The 18933-nt window shown below is 39.0% G+C and overlaps 1 protein-coding gene across 16 annotated transcripts in view; it reads left to right on the forward strand.

Annotated features, from left to right (window-relative positions):
- The window catches only part of cacna1ab (calcium channel, voltage-dependent, P/Q type, alpha 1A subunit, b), a 148039-nt gene extending 131412 nt beyond the window's left edge, over positions 1-16627 (forward strand). For 10 of the 16 annotated variants that reach the window (XM_051911915.1, XM_051911918.1, XM_051911914.1 and 7 more), the window contains 5 exons: positions 1197-1316; positions 4681-4716; positions 5894-6116; positions 6505-6737; positions 9023-16627. In XM_051911915.1, coding sequence (XP_051767875.1) covers positions 1197-1316; positions 4681-4716; positions 5894-6116; positions 6505-6737; positions 9023-9679 — 1269 coding nt within the window. In that variant the 3' untranslated portion in view covers positions 9680-16627. The other 6 variants (XM_051911923.1, XM_051911924.1, XM_051911927.1 and 3 more) reach the window with 5 other exon arrangements.
- Positions 16628-18933: the final 2306 nt, after the last annotated feature.

Raw genomic sequence — 18933 nt, forward strand, 5'->3', positions numbered from 1 at the left:
CCACTCCAGACTCTCATCTCTCCTTCAGTGTGACTCTTCTCTGTAGCTCAGCAGTCATTCGACCCTGATGTTTCCCTGCACGAGTCACTCATCCTAGTACCATGAAGCAAAGGAGATGCTGAATAAACAGCTGTAGGCTTGATGAGCATGTTGGAAAGCATTTAAACCAGTAGTGGGTGAACCTGTAGTCACTAATGGCTTTTTATTTCCTCTCATCACTTTAGATATACAGTATATGCAAAACAGGTTAAAATATTTGTAATGTTAATTTGTTTTTCCATCAATTAAAACCCATTAAAAAGTTAATTTGTTTAATTTAAAGTTATTTTATTTTATATTTTGTTTTATTTATTTTATATACCAAACCTGAAATTACACAATCTCTTTTTTTTCCTCTCATCGTTTTGCATATGTGCAGTTATGATAAAATATTTGTATTATTAATTTGTAGTGTAAAGCTTAATGTTATATTTGTAATTTTTTTTATTTTGTTTTATTTTACTTTACTTTTTTTATAGACCAAACTTGAAATCACTCAATCTCTTTTTATTTCCTCAAAATAGATTATATTAAAATATTTGCATTATTAATGTATGTAAACCAGAACAACAGCTTTATTTTATTTTATTTTACTTTACTTTTTTATAGACCAAACTTGAAATCACTCAGTTTCTTTTTATTTCCTCAAAATAGGTTATATTAAAATATTTGCAATATTAATATTAGTTTATTTTATTTTATTTACAAATTTGATTCAAAACACCTGAATTTTTAAGCAACTTAAATATGGCGATTTTTTATTTATTTATTTATTTAATTTTTTGGGTGATTAATAGTAAGTAAATGTATCTTTGAGCTTTACATTATATTCAAAAAGCAAACTTGGGTTTGTCACTTTAAATATCAGTCAGAGTTGGCCATTTATCTGTCTGAATTGGCCAGAATAAGCTGTAATACGGGCCAGTAATCATACCAGTGTGCAATTGTTCCTCTATTTCACTCTGTCAGTGATATGCCTCATTTGGTAATGACTAATGACTAGATCAAGTGCTAATCGTCAGTTCAAACGCACTTTTGTGCATGACATCGCCCTCTACTGGTTTAATCTCTCATGGGTCAGGTATCACGCCCGATAGAGCTGTAGGCCGGTGAAGCAGGCATCAGCCCGGCCCACATGCTGTTGCTCTGTTTTGCAGACGGTAGAAATGAGAGAGATTGGGCCTGTTGGGGACGGTTACTCGGACACTGAGCCCTATCACCCAATGGAAGGGCATGGGCGGACCATCTCCATGCCACGCCTCTCAGCAGACAACCAAGTGAGCACCTTCATCCTTTCATCCATCCATTCACCCATTTCGTCTTTCCACCTTTTATCTGTTATCATCCATTCCCAACATCCGTCCTCAGTCAGTTATCCAGCTTACAGCCTTTGACCGCTTTGGTTGGGGGAACCAAACTTCAAATAGTTTGGTGTGCTGTCATGCTAACATGGCAATAAATGCTAGCATGTCTTTATCAAGAGTCAAAGGGCACATGGATAAGTGGCTCACACCCTAACCTTCACTTACCTGCATGGCTGTGTGGATGCATGTATGCGTGTGTGTGTGTGTGTGTGAGAGAGAGAGTGTGTGTTCTCAGCATCATCATACCACCCTAGCTCACTTTCAGGAAAACCTTGGTGTGTCTGGTGTGTGCTGCTGCCAGAGCTCGATTTGAGCTAGTGACAAGTCAGACAGAAGTAGGTCAACTCATGAGCTATCCTGTTTGGATAGCTCTAGCTCTAAAAAGTGATTATATAATACAGAATAATTCATTAAAAATAATAATAATAAATTAATAATAATATAAATAATAATATTAAATTAATTAATATTATAATTTTAGTATTGTAAGTCTTTACTGTCATTTTTAATTCAATCTTGCTACATTTTTTAAATGTAATAGTATATTTGAAAATCTTGATTTAATTAATGTTTAAAATGTTAGTTAAATACAACTTTTAAAATTGGAAATGGAATTTTAAAATTCACAAATGGAAGCTGCCAATCGACTGAATTTAAGAGACACCACTTAGCAATGTTGCCAAGTCTGCGGTTTTGACCCACGGAATTGGGCTGCTTTAACACTGTTGCCGCGGGTTGTCTTTGATGTCCGCGGGTTGAAGCGACCCAAAATAACATGATATTTAGCCTCTGGAATGCAAATTTTACAAGGGGAACCCTACCAAAAATGCAGATTTTGCCCCGGGAACTCAATTTTACCGCCGGGTTGGTGGCGTTTTACCCCATCAAAAACGCAGCTTTTACCCCCGGAACGCGATTTTACCGCTGATTTGGTGGCGTTTTACCCCATCAAAAACTCAGATTTTACCCCCGGAATGCGGTTTCACCACCGTTTTGGTGCCGTTTTACCCCATCAAAAACGCAGATTTTACCCCCAGAACACGATTTTACCACCGGTTTGGTGTTGTTTTACCGCTGGTTTGGTGGCGTATTACCCCATCAAAAATAAAAAATTTTACCCCCGGAATGCGATTTTACCGCCAGTTTGGTGGTGTTTTACCCCATCAAAAATGCAGATTTTACCCCCGGAACACGATTTTACCGCCGGTCTGGTGGTGTTTTACCCCATCAAAAACACAGATTTTACCCCTGGATCGTGTTTTTACTGCCAGTTTGGAGGCGTTTTATTTAATCAAAAATGCAGCTTTTACCCCCAGAACGTGATTTTTGGGCTAGTTTTGAGTAGCAATTGGGCAGGTTTTGTTGTGAAAATAATATGATATGCAACATATGCACTAGATTGCATACCCAACGCCAGTCTCCCATGACGACCTGACCTGACGAATATGTTTCACTTGATCCTTTTGAAACACTAGCACAAATCAACCTCTGGAGGCAGTAACACGCTCAAAACATGATTCCGCAAACATACACCCAAAACACATCACGTGAAAGCAATTACACTTTTAATATTATTATGCTAAAATGCATAAATATACACAGCATTTCTCACCCTTACATAACCCCCATGATTTCTTGGTTGACTATCCTCTGGAGATGTGTCTGGGTTGAGCATTTTGTCCAAGTGTGTGGGAGCTGTGTGTCCCCATGTATTTCAAAGTGTGTGTGTGAAGGTGAGCTAAACGTAGAAACCTCACAAACTAGTAACAATCTATATATGTTCACTTGTGTGTTGGAAGTGTGGTACTTACAGTGCACACCAGGAAGTGTGAGGATCCAAAGTCTGTGTTTGTGCGTGTCGTGTAAAGCTGTAACGTAGATGTGGTTCTTGTTCTTGTGACTCACTCTTGTCTAACACTGCTCTGCCCCACAGAGTGTGCGTTCTGCTGCGGTAAGTGTGTTAGTGTGCTTCCTATCTTCCTCTACACTCGCTCAATTTTTGTCTTTTTTCTCTTTCCTTTTCCTTTTCCTCTCCCCCCCCCCAACCCTTTCCTGTCAATGCCTGTGTGTTCCTTTGCTCTATCTAAATTGAAATGGGGATCACGATTTCTCTCTTTCTCTGCTCTCTTCTCCACTTTTGCTTTTAATCTCTCCATTTTCTCTCTGTTTTTTTACCCATAATGCCTCCTGATTTCCTATTTCCCTTTTCCTTCCTTCCATTTTCATCCATTTCCTCTTTTATTTCCTTTTCTGTTTGATGGTTTTGTTTTTGTTCTCTCTGATTTTTTGTCTTTCTTTCTGCATTTTGCTTTTTATTGCTCTCTATGTTTTGGTCTCCCCCCCTTTTTTTCTTGACTTCCTGTTTTATTTATTCTTTTGTGACACACTCATCTTTTCATTTCCTACCCACTCCATCACTCCATACATTTTTTGTTACACTTTAAACCATTTTGTCACACTCCAAAACATTTTGTTCCATTTATTTGCCTCTATTTTTACCCATAATGCCTCATGGTTTCATATTTCCCTTTTCCATACTTCCATTTTTAACCATTTCCTCTAATATTTCCTGTTCTTTTCATTGGTTTTACTTGTTCTTGTTCTCCTCAATCCTTGTTTTTTGTCTCTGTTTTCTTACCCACAATGCCTTGTGATTTCCTATTTCCCTTTTCCTTCCTTCCATTTTCATCCATTTCCTCTTTTATTTCCTTTTCTGTTTGATATTTTTTTTATCTCAATTTTTTATTGAATTTATTTGCCTCTGTTTTGACCCATAATACATCATGGTTTCATATTTCCCTTTTCCATACTTCCATTTTCAACCATTTCCTCTTATATTTCCTATTCTTTTTATTGGTTTTACTTGTTCTTGTTCTCTCCCATTTCCTCTCTTTATATCTCTGTTTGGTTTTAATTACTACCTTTGTTTTGGTCTCTCTCCTTTTTTCATGGACTTCCTGCGGCACACTCGTCTTTTTAATTTCTTATCAACTCCATCAATCCCTTTCCTCATGTTTTGACAATTTCTCATTCCTGTGATCTTTCTCGTCTAATCTGTCATGATGCACATTGAATTTGTCTCAATTTTTACCCATAACCCCATGGTTTTTTCTTGCCCTCTTCCTTCCTTCCTTGTGCCATTTCCTCTGTTCTTCCTTTACCTTCCCCTCTCTCTCTTTTTTCCTCACACACTTTCTCTGCTGTGCTCTGTGTGTATCGTCCATGTGGTCTCATGCGTGTGTCCTGTTCTGCGCACCGTCTGTCTGCTGTTCAACAGCGACGGAGACACAGGCCGCGAGGAAGTAACCTCAGTGTATGTACCGTCTCTGGCTTTCTGCCTCTATCTTCTCCATGCTTTCCCTTGTTCCCTCTCTCATTTTGTCTGTTTTAGTAGTCTGCGTCTCTCTTTACGTCTTGATGTCACACTGAACTCTTTACTTCATGCCATCCTTCTTTTCACCCTCTTTTCCCGTTTTCCCTCTGTGTATTCTATCCGTTGCTGTGCCTTTCTCTCTATATACCTTTTTCCTGTCCACTTATGCAGCCCTGTATCCCTGTATGTGTGTGTGTGCGCGAGTGTTTGTGTGTATGCCTGTATCTTATCTCTGTATTTCTGGTCTGGTGGACATGGAGAGCTTTTGCTGTCTCGTAGTTCTTGATGCATGGATTTCAAACCGGAAGACTGCTGCCGATAATGGTCATGTTTTTAGCATGCCTCAATAAGGCGCATGGCATCAAACATTACGTGTGTGGTGTGTGAGTGAAAAGCGGAGTGTGAAGGACTATTTCAGTTTTCAGATCATGTTTAGACGCAGAGGAGCGTTATGTGCCCAAGTATGTCTTTGTGCGTCCACACATGCTACCGACTGTCATATTGACCATCATGCCTTAGGGTGCATGGATGAATGTGCTGAACTTTATTTGGCTGGATTGGGTTCTTCTGTGTGCTCAGCTAAGGTGGAGAAAGACTTTGAGTATTTAATGGTTCCGCTTGTATTAGAAAAGCTGCAGTGCATGTAAGGCATGATCTATCTATCTATCTATCTATCTATCTATCTATCTATCTATCTATCTATCTATCTGTCTATCTGTCTATCTATCTATCTATCTATCTATCACTGTCTATAAATCTGTCTATCTGTCTTTATATCTCTATGTTTTTATGTCTGTCTGTCTGCCTATTTATCTTCTCTATCAATCACAGAATATCCATTGCTCTCTGTATTTCTCTCTAGATCTCCTTCGCTTTTCCTGTTGATCTCTATTTCTCTTTCTGTCTTCGTTGAGCATGACAGATTTACCTGTGCTTTGGTTTTCTCTGTGGGTGTGGAATGTACTGAGTGTTAACCTGATTACATTCAAACGTTTCCACTCACGCACACTGCATTTAATCAAGTTTCTCTATGAAAACACACATCAATGAAAACTTCTGTCCTTTCCCACTCTTTTTCTTCCTTTTCTCTGTCTATCTTTCTTTTCTTCCTCTGTAGACCATCACCGACACAAGTCCAATGCGCCGTTCTACATCCTCATTGGTCCACGGACGTTCTGGTCGAGGCGTGAGATTGGACGATTACTCTCTGGAGAGGGTGGTGTCAGAGGAGGGTCACCGACACGGTCCGAGAAGGAGAGAGCGTGATCGAGACCGGGAGAGAGACCGCAGTCACCGCACCTCGGAGAGATCCCTCGCTCGCTATACAGACGCAGACACAGGTCATTGAATGCGAAAGCGCTGATATATTATTTTTCCACCCATCTCATATTTTTTACCATCGCCATGACTCTGTACTTTTCTGATGAATAATGAACAGAATTTTATTTTTAAAAAATCTGTTTGGTTTTTTTTCAGTGACCTTTTTTTGTTAAATATTCTGTGTTGCGCTAATTATACAAAAATAGCCAAAAACAAATGAATAAAAGTGATACTGCTTCGCAGGAACAATATTATAGGGATTGTTTACCCAAAAAATAAAAAATCATTTACTCACTCTCATGTCATTTGAAACCGCCCAATCCCTCCTCACTTTGACAGTGACTCATTTAAAGGGATTGTGTTCTTAAATGTCTGAAGTGCCATCTTATCTCATGTTGTCTTTTGCAGGTCTGGGCACAGATCTTAGCACCACTACACAGTCAGGTGAACTCCCACCTAAAGAGAGAGAACGAGAACGGGGTCGAGCAAAAGACCGTCGCCACCACCATCATCATCATCACCACCACAGCTCGGTGGATAAAGAACGGTACGGTCATGAGCGCGACTACCACCGTCATCCTCACGACAGATCTGATCGTCAGTGGTCCCGCTCACCGAGTGAGGGGAGAGGGCACAGACAGGTGGGGCACACACACTTGCTGAAATACCACTCGTATATTTACACACAATTTCAACTTAATATTTTCGAATTATTTCACTATACTACTTAAAGGGGTCATGTTATATTGAGTCTTTTTCTTTATAAATTAAACAACAGCACTTATGAGTTGCAGGTTTGCTGTCAGGTCCGATATAGTTTGCACTGCTCTGTTCTTCAATAACAGACACTTTGCACATTGGAACAGGTTCACAAAACAATCTGTGGTGAAATGTGCTACACAAACTGTTGACTGGAGTTAATCTTTAAATGAAAAAAAAAAAACTTCTTTCACAGTTTCCTTATATTGGTATGGAAGCTTGTTTCCGCAACTAAATAAAAAAATAAAAAAGGTAATTGTGACTTTTTATCTCACAATTCTGACCTTTTTTCTCAGAATTGCGAGATTTAAACATACAATTGCAAGTTAAAGTCAGAATTGTGAGATATAAACTCACAATTCTAAGAAAAAGCGTCAGTCTTTTTCCCCTCACAATTGGACATTATAACACGCAATTGTGAGATTATATCTCACAATTCTGACTTTACAACATGCAATTCTGACTTTATATCACGCAATTCTGACTTAATAACTCGCAATTCTGACTTTATATCACACAATTCTGACTTAATAACTTGCAATTCTGACTTTATAACTCGCAATTCTGACTTTACAACATGCAATTCTGACTTTATATCACGCAATTCTGACTTAATAACTCGCAATTCTGACTTTATATCTCACAATTCTGACTTTACAACTCGCAATTCTGACTTTACATCACGCAATTCTGACTTAATAACTCGCAATTCTAACTTTATATCTCACAATTCTGACTTTATAACACGCAATTCTGACTTAATAACTCGCAATTCTAACTTTATATCTCACAATTCTGACTTTACAACACGCAATTCTGACTTTACATCACGCAATTCTGACTTTATATCACGCAATTCTGACTTATTAACTCGCAATTCTAACTTTATATCTCACAATCCTGACTTTACAACACACAATTCTGACTTTATATCACGCAATTCTGACTTAATAACTCGCAATTCTAACTTTATATCTCACAAATCTAACTTTATATCTCACAATTCTGACTTTATATCTCACAATTCTGACTTTATAACTCATAATTCTGACTTTATAATTGGCAATATATTTTACGCAATTCTGACTTTATATCACACAATTCTAACTTTATAACTCGTATTTGTGAGTTTATATCTCATAATTCTAAGAAAAAAAGTCAGAATTGTGAGATATAATCTGGCAATTGTTAGAAAAGAGTCAGAATTGAAAGATAACCTTCCTTTTTTTTTTTTTTTTCATAGCAGAAACAAGCTTCCATATATTGGGATCCTTAAGAAAACTAAGAGCTACACACAGCCATGTGCTAATGCATTTTGAAACGAGTTGTTGCAGTTTATTTTCAGTCCATAGTCTTTTTTGGACTAGAGGAGGTTTGCACTCTGAAAGCTAGAGTATGTTTATATAACATGTCAAACTCTTTCTATTTTTTGATAGAAAGTGGAAAAAAATAACATTACTTTTTTATATCTGACCTTTATTCATAGTACTTAGTAATGAGATGCCGTGCTATTAATTCATTTTCTTAAACGACTGATTAAGGTTAAAGGTAAAGGAAAATGAGATATTTGATGATGTGACCCCTTTAAAGTCATACCCATGAGTAATCATTTTGAAGCATTCCTTCATTCGCTTCACACAGCAGCCGTAGACATTCATGTGTGTAAGTTCGTGGTTTAGATCTTTACAGTAATCTGCCATGAGAAGCCTGAGAAATGAAACATAGTGTATCTGGAGCACGCAGGTGTTGATCCGTGTGGGAAGACAGTAACCAGACAGCATATGCTCACCTGTGACCTTATCATGACTGCTTACTGAAATCAGTTTCTCTTTCTTGTGTTATTCTTTTGTTTATCTTCTTTTATCACTGTGGTTTCTGTCCATTTTTCTCGATGTGACTCGTGGCTTCTCTGTGTCTGCTGTTTTGCCTCATTGCCGGTTTGTTTATTTCTGGTTTTATTGATGTTGTTGTTGTTGTTTCCACACACCTTTTTCTCTCTCTCTTTCTCTCACTTCCTCTTCCTTGTCTCTCTCTCCTCCTCCTCCTCCTCCTCCTCCTCCTTCTCCTCCTCTTCCTCCTCCTCCTCTTGCCGGTGTGTGCTCCTCTCTTTTGTTTGACGTTAATTTTGTGGTGTTTTTTTATTTGCCTTGTTTTAATTTTCATGTAGGGCAGTAGTTCTGTGAGCGGAAGCCCCGTTCCCTCGACGTCGGGGACCAGCACCCCCCGGCGTGGCCGTCGGCAGTTGCCCCAGACCCCGTCCACACCTCGCCCTCATGTCACCTACTCCCCAGCCGTCCGCAAGCCTCCCTACGGCTCCCCGGGCCAGGGTCGACTCCGCTCCCCTTCCCCGCGACACTTCTCTCCACCAGGTCATGAACCGCCCTACCACCTTCCACCCTCTCGCCACGCCTCGCCCCATCACGGCTCGCCCCGGCACGCCTCCCCGCGCTCCCCCAGGCACTCGTCGCCCAGGTCCCCACGTCACGGCCGCTGGGGCCCGCCGCCAGACAGCCTAGAGGGCGACGGACCGTTCTACGATCGGGACTATGAGTACGAGCGGCACCACGAGCCACCTGCCTACGAGCAGAGTCTATCGCAGGGCAACCCCCACCCTCATCCTCACCCGCACCCCCGGTCCCCAAGGACTGCTCGTCACGGGCCTCCCTCGCACCCGCGCCGTATGCCGAACGGCTACCGTTCCTCCTCGCCCTCCCCGCACCGGCGCGGCCCCCACCCAGGCCCACACCGGCCACCACATGGCCGTGGGCCCCGGAAGGGGTTGCACGAACAATATAGCGAGACGGACGAGGATGATTGGTGTTAGTGCGCAGGGTGACCAGGAGGGGGCGCCGCTCAACTCAAACCGAGATGTTTATGCACCGCAGCAGGGAGAGAGGGGGTGGAAAAGGAAAAGCAAGCGGTGCTTTTGCGCCATCGTGAGACTCTAAACCCTTGAGTGGCCCATAGAGCTTCCCTACTCCCTCTCTCTCTCTTTTGCTTTCTCCTGCTCTCTGGACTATGTTTCCCATGCTGCTCAGCAAGCAAGGGAATGGGAGCATACGAGAGATAAATGGGGTGGTTGCGTTTAGATGGACTGAACTTTAAAGATCAGAGTCGTTGTGTTTGAACGCTCCACTCCAGACTGAGCAAGACCAATTGCTTCTTGCACGACGGAAAAAATGAAGAGCAACATCATCTGTCAATCAAAAAAAGAAAAGAAAAATGAAGTTTGAAAATCAAGCCAGAACCCCTTTTTCCCTCTCACATCTATGCCTCTTGAAAAGACCCAAAAAACAAATAAAAAAGGGAAGAAAAAATAGACATTGTTGAAGAAAAAGCAAGTGCTCTTGTGAACAAGAGCTCTACCTACTGCAAAACCAGCCCCATGTGCTGGCCAATATCGATGAGTTTTATCATCTACGTTTACTGTTACCAACTCAAGATGCTGAGTGACCTCATCACCTGGGGGAGGGGTTAACTGTCGAAGAGGCGTGGCATATGAAAGGACCCAGTGCAGGCGAGAGGAGGCGGGTTGGCGCGGCACACCGAAACCCCACCCACAAACTGCCACTCAATCCTGATAAAGTGAAAGACAGCGGAAAAAGAATGAAACGGCAGATGAGGGAGGGACGGAAAGACTATTTCCTCTTCAGAATGTCTTCAATTGATTACTTCTTCTTTTCGAACATTTGGAGCTTGGTTATTCTGTTGCATTTGCTCAGCTTTCTTTGATATTTTTGGACTAAAATCTGATGGAAACTTGCATGAATGATTTAAAAAAATATATATATATCAGACAGAAGATTTACTGTGGGAAGGGGGGGTGATAGCTCTCTTTTTTCCATTCAGTTTAAGGAAGTTCTTTCTCTCGTTTTCTCCCTGTTGCTCTTGCCATGTCTACAGATGTGCAGATGGAGTTTATAGATAGACGCTAAAGCTGACCTTTCTAGATAGCGATCTGACAGATCTGAATGCGTTTTCTATGTTATTTCCATCTGAGGATCCCAGATGATGTTCTGCACTGTTTATAATTACTTTGGATTGCACTAAAAACAAGCCTGAATTGTGAAACCTCCCTCATTACAGCTCTGTCAGCCATGGTTGCGAACAGAGAGAGAAACGGAGCGAGAGACGGTCTCCTTTCTAAAGGCTTCATTTGCTATTGTCAATAACAGTAGTCTTATAATGATGAAAACTATCTTAATGCAATTGATGAAGATGACGGTGATGCTGATGAAGATAGAGGTGGTCATGTGACTTTGTTGTCTTGTTTTCGGGAGTTTTGTCTGTTGTGGCCATCTTGTTTCGAACTCTTTGTGTTTGTTTTCGGTTCTGTTCACCACAGATTGAAGTCTATAAGGGTGCGCTCCTGATAGCATCCTGAAGTTTACGTACTTGTGACCTCAGCTGAGTAGAATATTCCTATCTGTAGTGAATAGTTCGGGTCAGAGCTCATGAATGTTTTAAAAGAGAGAGTCAGGCCATTCAGGATACCCTCGGACAGTTTTTGTGTCAGAGTTTTTCCAGACAAATTCAGGGTCCATTTCATATTTATTTTTCAATAGAAAAAGATGGTCACACAACAGTGTGATCAGGAGAAATCGTTTTATAGAGGGTCAGTTTTTAACCCCTTAAATTATTTCACAGCTAATGCAGAGTAAGTGCAAGTTAGTGTTTTGGGTGATGAATGTTGTTGTTTACTTTTTGTCCATGTTGTGGTGCTGTTAAGCAGCTTCAGCCAGGCTAGGCTATGGACAAACGATCCCTTATGAAAATACAGTTGCCAGAGGGCGCTATTACATTTGCAGAACTGTTCCCCGACAGTAGGTGACGTAGCAGGTCTGTCGAAGCTCGCCTTTGACTTTTTTTCGACAGTAGTTTTTTGAGAATTTTGACCTGGATAGTCTTTGATCAAGTAACTGGAAACAATTCTTCCACCCTGCCTTCCTGTTCCCTGCCACGGGCAGCTTGTCATGTCTTTGGCTTCCTGCTCAATCTGAGACCCTCCCTCTTCTGCTCAGGATACAACAATACAGCCAAACGTATAACTCACAGGGGTGTAGAGGTGCGGCCTATTCAGCCTCCCCTACTGTCATTGAACCTGTCCAGCTGGCCCACACCCATCCAACCATCTCAAAACAAATTTTTTATTAAATATCCCATTTTTCCCTCCAGAAGAGGATTTTATTGTGCATAGGTTACTCTTTTATAGTTCAGAAGCTGTGTATTTCTCAGTTTTAAGTATCAACTTTGTCTCAAATGTTTCTCCTAAAATCTAGAAAAAATCAAAATAGTCACAAATGAGACACTTGTTGGCGTGCTGTATGAATATAGAGCTATAAAATGAGTGTAGCATTATCTGAAATCTTGTCTTTGACTATCTTTGACTTTTGACTGCAGTCTTTATATTGGCAAATCATAGAGCGTTTTCTGAAACTCTAGAGGAGACACATGGAGAGACCCCAAAAGTCTCCATTTTCTCTCATTGTTGTCTAGGAGTAAGTATTAAAGAGATCTAATTTATGATTTTTCTTAATGGAAAGTTTAAGATCAGAAACCCTGACTGTTATTTTGCTTAAAAAGATGCTGACGTTTCTCCTAAAGCAGTCAGTATATGAAACTGTAAGGTTTTCGAGATGTACTCTCACTTTATTCAGATAAAAATATCATAAAGCATCTCAGAATAGTTTCATCCAATCGTGAAGTCAGTTGGACGGTTCTGTATTGTCTCGTTTTCTGTCCAAAAATCATATGAAATCCACAGTACAAGGGCATTTTTTTTCTTTAAAAGAGTTTTAAAACATCAGTAGTCATTTTATTTGATCCCTTCCCCATGCCAACCCATGTCCAAGACTTTTAGGGAGGAAACCACTGTTTTCTGGGTGTTTGTTGATGTTTGGCCCACATTTACCCACAGCTGGCCCCCAGTTAGCCCCTGGTTTGATGCCCATGGGTCCAGATGAACCTGCAGAGCCACAGTGCCTTCTGTTCTAGTGTCGCACACTAACCCTTCCCCTGCCTCTCTTCCCTCTTCCCTCTATCTCTCTCTTAATGTGATGGACTCAGTCACACTACGCCTTAACAAGTCCCCATGTCTGCGCTGTCTGCTGGGCTTTTTAAAGACAGGGAGGCACGGTTATATGATGGGGGAAGATCCCAGTTACTCTGAGAGTAATGAAGGGAAATGACAACCGAGTTCTGTCAGGGTGTCCATCTCGGCTCTCTGTCTGTCTTAGCAATGCTTCCTCAAGTGGATGGCAACCATTTTTTAATTTGTCTCACCCTGCTTGTTTAGAGAGTTGCATCGAACATCGGAGGGATTGTTCTACTTCTCAGGTCTTTAGCAAAAGGACAGGAAGGCTTATTTTTGTCAGGCATGAATGTTAGTTAGACCTTTTGCATGGTTAATATAAAGCCCATTTCTCTTGGTCTTGAATTCTTTTGCTGAAAACACTTGAAATGCAGGAAATTTGCTCCATTTTAGCTCAAGATGTGGATCGATAGTTTATTAAAAGGATTTGATTTTTATTATTAAAAAGAGATAGCAGAAGGTTGTGGTTTTTAAAAGAACGGTTCGCTCAAAAAAGAAAATTCTGACATGATTTACTCACCCTCATCTCATTCTTAACTGTTGTGACTTTTTTTCTGTAGAACAGAAAAGGAGAAATGTTAAAGAATTATTCTGGTTGCTCTTCTATGCAGTTAAAATGAACATGGACTGAGGCTTTTAAGCTTCTAAAAGGACAAAAAAGCACCATAATATAAAAAACTGGGACTATGTTTTCATTTTTATAAGCCATACAATAGGTTTGTGTAAAAAAACTGAAATACAAGTCTTTATTCACTGAATACCTTAAAATCCACCTTCATGAATCAGAACTTTTCAATGAATCCAGTTCACAGAACCTGTCAGAATGATTTTTATTTGCAAATTTGACTGATGCAGTTACCTGGAGGGCTTTAAGTCTTTGCACAATACAAGTCTTTATTCACTGAATATCTTAAAATCCACCTTCATGAATCAGAACTTTTCAATGAATCCAGTTCACAGAACCTGTCAGAATAATTTTTATCTGCAAATTTGACTGATCCAGTTACCTGGAGGACTTTAAGACTTTGAAATTGGCATGTAGAAATCATCTTTTCTATTTTTACGTATATCCATTGAAACAGCTTCTGTTTGGTGACTTTAAATATAGTGCAAAATAGTTGTAAAAATTGAAACATAGTCCTTTTTGTAGCTTGAAAAGTGTCTCCTGTTGTGTTTCACAGAACAAATAGTCATATTGGTTTAGATAAATGAGAGTGAATAAACGAAGTTAGAATTTTCATTTCTGGGTGAGCTGTCCCTTTAAAGGTTTATGCATGTAACTAGACTGGTGCATCATTCTTTGGCTCTGCTTGTTCATCAGTTTGGTTCTGACCCTCTTTTGCTCTCAGTGTCAATGCCTTTATTGCTTTGTTTTTGACTCGCATCTTCATTTTCTGTCCCGACAGAAAGCCATTTTCAGTTTGCAACACACACAAGTGATCCATCGTAGATACACAACACACTTGCATTTGAGCATGTGTTGTATGTTTTGTATCGTCCTAGTGGAACAAAGCTGTATTTTCTTTCTGTTTCATACGAAATAAGGGCTTTCCTTCAATGGTTGAGTGCTGCCAAAACAAGTCACCCTCTATGTAGCTACACCACTTCCTGTGGTCTCCCTTTGTACAGAACAGAATTACATGTGTGTGCATGCTAACGTGTGGGGGATCCGGAGAAAAAGGGAGGGGGGGTGATGGGTAATGTAGATTTTTTGCCCTGTATGTATGAGAGCGAGAACTTGAGGCACAGCTGTGGCCAGCACAGGCATTGTGCATGCCAAAAAAAATATATATATCAGAAAGGGATACAAATGATATTGTGCACCTTGGGTAATTTAGTGCTGGGTTTGCCAATCCATTTCTGCTCAGCATTTACCATGGCATACTTCATTATCATCCTCATCTGATCCCAATCCGAGATTGGATACGGATCCATTGCCACTTTTTCCAAAGGATCGGAATGGGTTGGGTTCATCAATGTGACAGTGGGATGGTCGACTGTGAGTGTGTGCGCGTTTGATTTGAAGGCAAGTCGTTTTTAGTGCCTTACAATGAACAGTTTCCCATCGCCGTTACATGACCGTAGATACAAAGCGAAGAGGGCCATCATGTTTGTACCTCGACTGTCTATCCATGTCTATCTAACTTGTTTTGTTGGGCCTATCTATCTCTTTCTCTTCTGTAACTCTTGTATATCTCATTCATAAACTTCCTGCAACAGTCTGTGTTCATCCTCTTTCTTCAACATTGCTATGTTCCTTTCTGTTTCATTTCCTCTCATTCTTTATGCATTGTCATGGTTTCTTCATTCAAACACATTGCTAATTTGATATTAAGAAATATTATTTTCATATAAATGTATTATTAGTAATTAGTAAACATAAATCACACTTATTACACATTTAAAAGGTCCACCCAAAAATGAAAAAAATGTCATGATTTAGTTATTAAATGAGTTCCAAATCTGTATGACTTTATTTCTTCTGCGAAACACAAAAGAAGATAATGAAAGTCAACGGGGTCCAATGTTATTTTGTTCTTTTTCGAAATGTCTTCTTTTGTGTTCCACGGAATAAACATAGTAACATGACACGAGGGTGAGTAAAAGATGACAGAATTTTCATTTTTGGCTGAACGATCCCTTTAAGTGCACTAGTTGTTCTGCCGAAGACAGAATAGATGCTAAGCTCTCAACTAAAAAACATGTAGCATTAAACGAAAAGATTTCACTTTAAAGAGAAACGGATGTTAGTTCTCTAAAAGGAAGCGGTTCACGAGACAGGAAGTGCGTTTTCACCACCGTCAGCAAGAGTGTGCTTCTTCACAGCGCTCATATGTGTCGAAGGGGAAATAAGCGTGTGGTGTGAATGTGGGAGCATGTGAGGAGTTCCTGTGAGCGCACAGCCACTGTCACCGTGACACCCGCAAACCCGTCCCATCTCTCCTTAATCACCCATATCCCACCCGCCATCCATATTACTATTGACCTGAACCATTTAGAAGCAAAAGAGGAAGTTTAAAGAGAAAAAAGGCCATGATAAAGAGAGGTATTTAATTACTGATTTGCATGTGCAATGTGCATGCCACTATGTGGGTTAACAAGTCAACTTCAGGAATTATAAAATATAAAAAGAAATATAAAGAAAAAGAGTATATATGTATAAATATATAAATATAGTTAGATGTTTTTATGAGCAATGTGTTCCTTTTTTCTTCTATTTTTAAAAATGAAAAAGACAAAAAAGAGCACCAAGAGGGAAAAAAAATAATACAAGAGACGATAAATGATAAAAACTCATAGAATGTTTGTTTGTTTCTATTGCCAACTGTTCTCTGAGAATCGTGGGTGAGGTGAGCACACTACATGCTGTGGAAATGTATTACAGAATTTAAAAAAAAAAAAAAAAGTTAAAAGATATCCAGTAGCTCTCAGTGTGAGGGACTGCACATCACTCTGATTTAAGAAGAAATCCAAAACCCTTTTTGCTGATGTTGAGCTGTGAAAGAGGCTGCCTGAACCTGGTGATGTTACACATTTATTCTGGCTATGAAAAATCCCCCTTTTATCTCTCTCTTCCTCTGTCTCTGTATCTCTCTGCTATTTCTACCAGTGCATTTTGTAATTCCGAACAGACCTCTTCCTAAAGAACCTGAATAAAAACCAGAGAGAATGCATTCTAAACCCATCTCTTGTCTTCAGATGCACGGCTGTAGTTTGTGTGTGAACGTGTGTCTGATTTCAGTCTTTGTACGCAACAATTGATGAACGTTTGTAGAAGACAAAAGCCTCTCTTTGACACGTGCGTTCACACCTACACGACAATCTGAAAAGGATTCAATCAAGCTCGATGTTTCAGGTGGGGAAATGATGCCGCACATTAACAGCTGTTCAGGAAGTGTTGATAGCCGGATGACCCAATGGGTCTATGTTAAATACCAAGTACGAGTGTCCCAGGAAGCGAATAATTAGTGACTGTGCATCTAAACACCCTCATACTTCCTCTTTAAGTCAACTGTTAGTCACCATGAAGCAGAGATGGGCACATATTTTATATATACACAGCAAAACATCCAGTGTTAAATTAACACTTCCAGTGTCACCCGGTGTTTATATAATCTGGTGTGGATTATATAAACACTTGCAATGTTAATTTAACACTAACAGTGTTCATTTAACACTGGAGGTTTTACTGTGTATAGTGCTGTCAAATGATTAATCAAGATTAATTGCACCAAACACATTATTAGGGCTGGGAAGTGATTACAATTTTTTATTTAATTAATTGCATGATGTGGCGATTAATTAATCTAATTAATCCCAAATTTACCATACATCAAATTTAGCTTAGAAATTATCCCCAAAAGATCATTTGATGTCATTATTGTGTAAAGCATCAAATAGACATTACAAAAAGTAGATTCAGAAAGAAATATTTTATTTGATATATTATACAAATAAACTTACAGTTTCATAAATATATTATATTTTATTTTAACAGAATTTATTACACAAACATTTGGACCGTGAGGTTGAGTAAATGATGACTGAATTTTAATTTTGGGGTGAACTATATCTTGATTTATTTTTTTTTCAAAATGGAAATATGAAATTGAAAGTAAACATATGGTCTACTGATGTTTTATGAATCATTTTCTTAGAGAACTTAATTTACTGAAGGCTGCCCAGAAAGCTAGGTTATTAAGTTTAATAAATTAATTCACAATATGTGCACTTTTTATTAATGCGGGGGGTGATGCGTCACTCAGGCACAATAGCACTGTATCACTTTTATTTCATTTTTCTTTATTCAAAATATTCACAAACTTGTTAACTATAGCCTATCATGAACTATATAGGCACTGAGCACCCACAGAAAAACATGAGATATTCTCCATTCATTTTAACCAATAAAAAAACGACTGCAGCTTTCAGAAGCGACATTCTTTTCATTTTAATAGTTCACTTGAGGCAGTTACTTTAACGACGCATGTGTGCATCAACGTAATACATTAATGCGAGAGCACATCGATGTAATGTGCAGCACGAATCTCTCCACAAAACGCGCGCACTCTCAATAGTGTCCATATGGCTCCACTCTGCCTCAAATATTACGCATGCGCGCTCAGTTATGGAGTGTGGGCACCAACCGGCAGAAACATAAATCGACGTCTTTTGTCAAATATTTGAATGTTTTGTCATTTAAATCTTGTCAGCTGATCTATAACGCGCAATGGGTGTTGCCACCGCAGCCAAAGCACGTAAGCACGTTTGAATTTAGCAGTGAACGTTCTGATCTTACCGGTGTTGTCCTATACGCTTCAAAGGGTTCAAATCGATCGTCATTCGCCTTTCATATCTTGAATTTCTAACTGCATTCTATAAGGCTATATCACGCAGTGAGTTGCATCATAGTGCGTTAAATGCGTTAATTTTAATGCGTTATTAATTAATTAATCTAATTAACGTGTTAAATTCCCAGCCCTAATATTTATATATAATTTATATTATATAAAAAATTAAATATTTTATATATAAATATAATATATTTTTTGTTAAATATATACATTGTGTGTGTATTTATATATGCATAATAAATACACACAGTACACACACATTATGTAAACACAAACTTTTATTTTGGATACGATTAATCGCGATTAATCATTTGACACTAAAATTACATATATTTATATATTTAAAAAAGATTTGCCCTTCTCTGCTTCAATTATTAATACTTTACAATAAGGTCTCATTTCGAACATTAATTAATGCATAAACTAACAATGAGCATTATAGCATTTATTAAGCTTTGTTAATGTTAGTTAATAAAAATGATCATGTTAGTTCACAGTGCATTAACAGATACAACTTTCCATCTTTAAAATGTAGTAGTAAATTTTGAGATTAACATTTATACGTCTTATAAAAATAATATTAAAAATATTATGTACCTTAATAAATTAAAAACAAATATATTTCTCTTATTT

Source organism: Ctenopharyngodon idella, chromosome 11 (assembly GCF_019924925.1).
Source record: "Ctenopharyngodon idella isolate HZGC_01 chromosome 11, HZGC01, whole genome shotgun sequence".
Taxonomy (NCBI): Eukaryota; Metazoa; Chordata; class Actinopteri; order Cypriniformes; family Xenocyprididae; genus Ctenopharyngodon; species Ctenopharyngodon idella.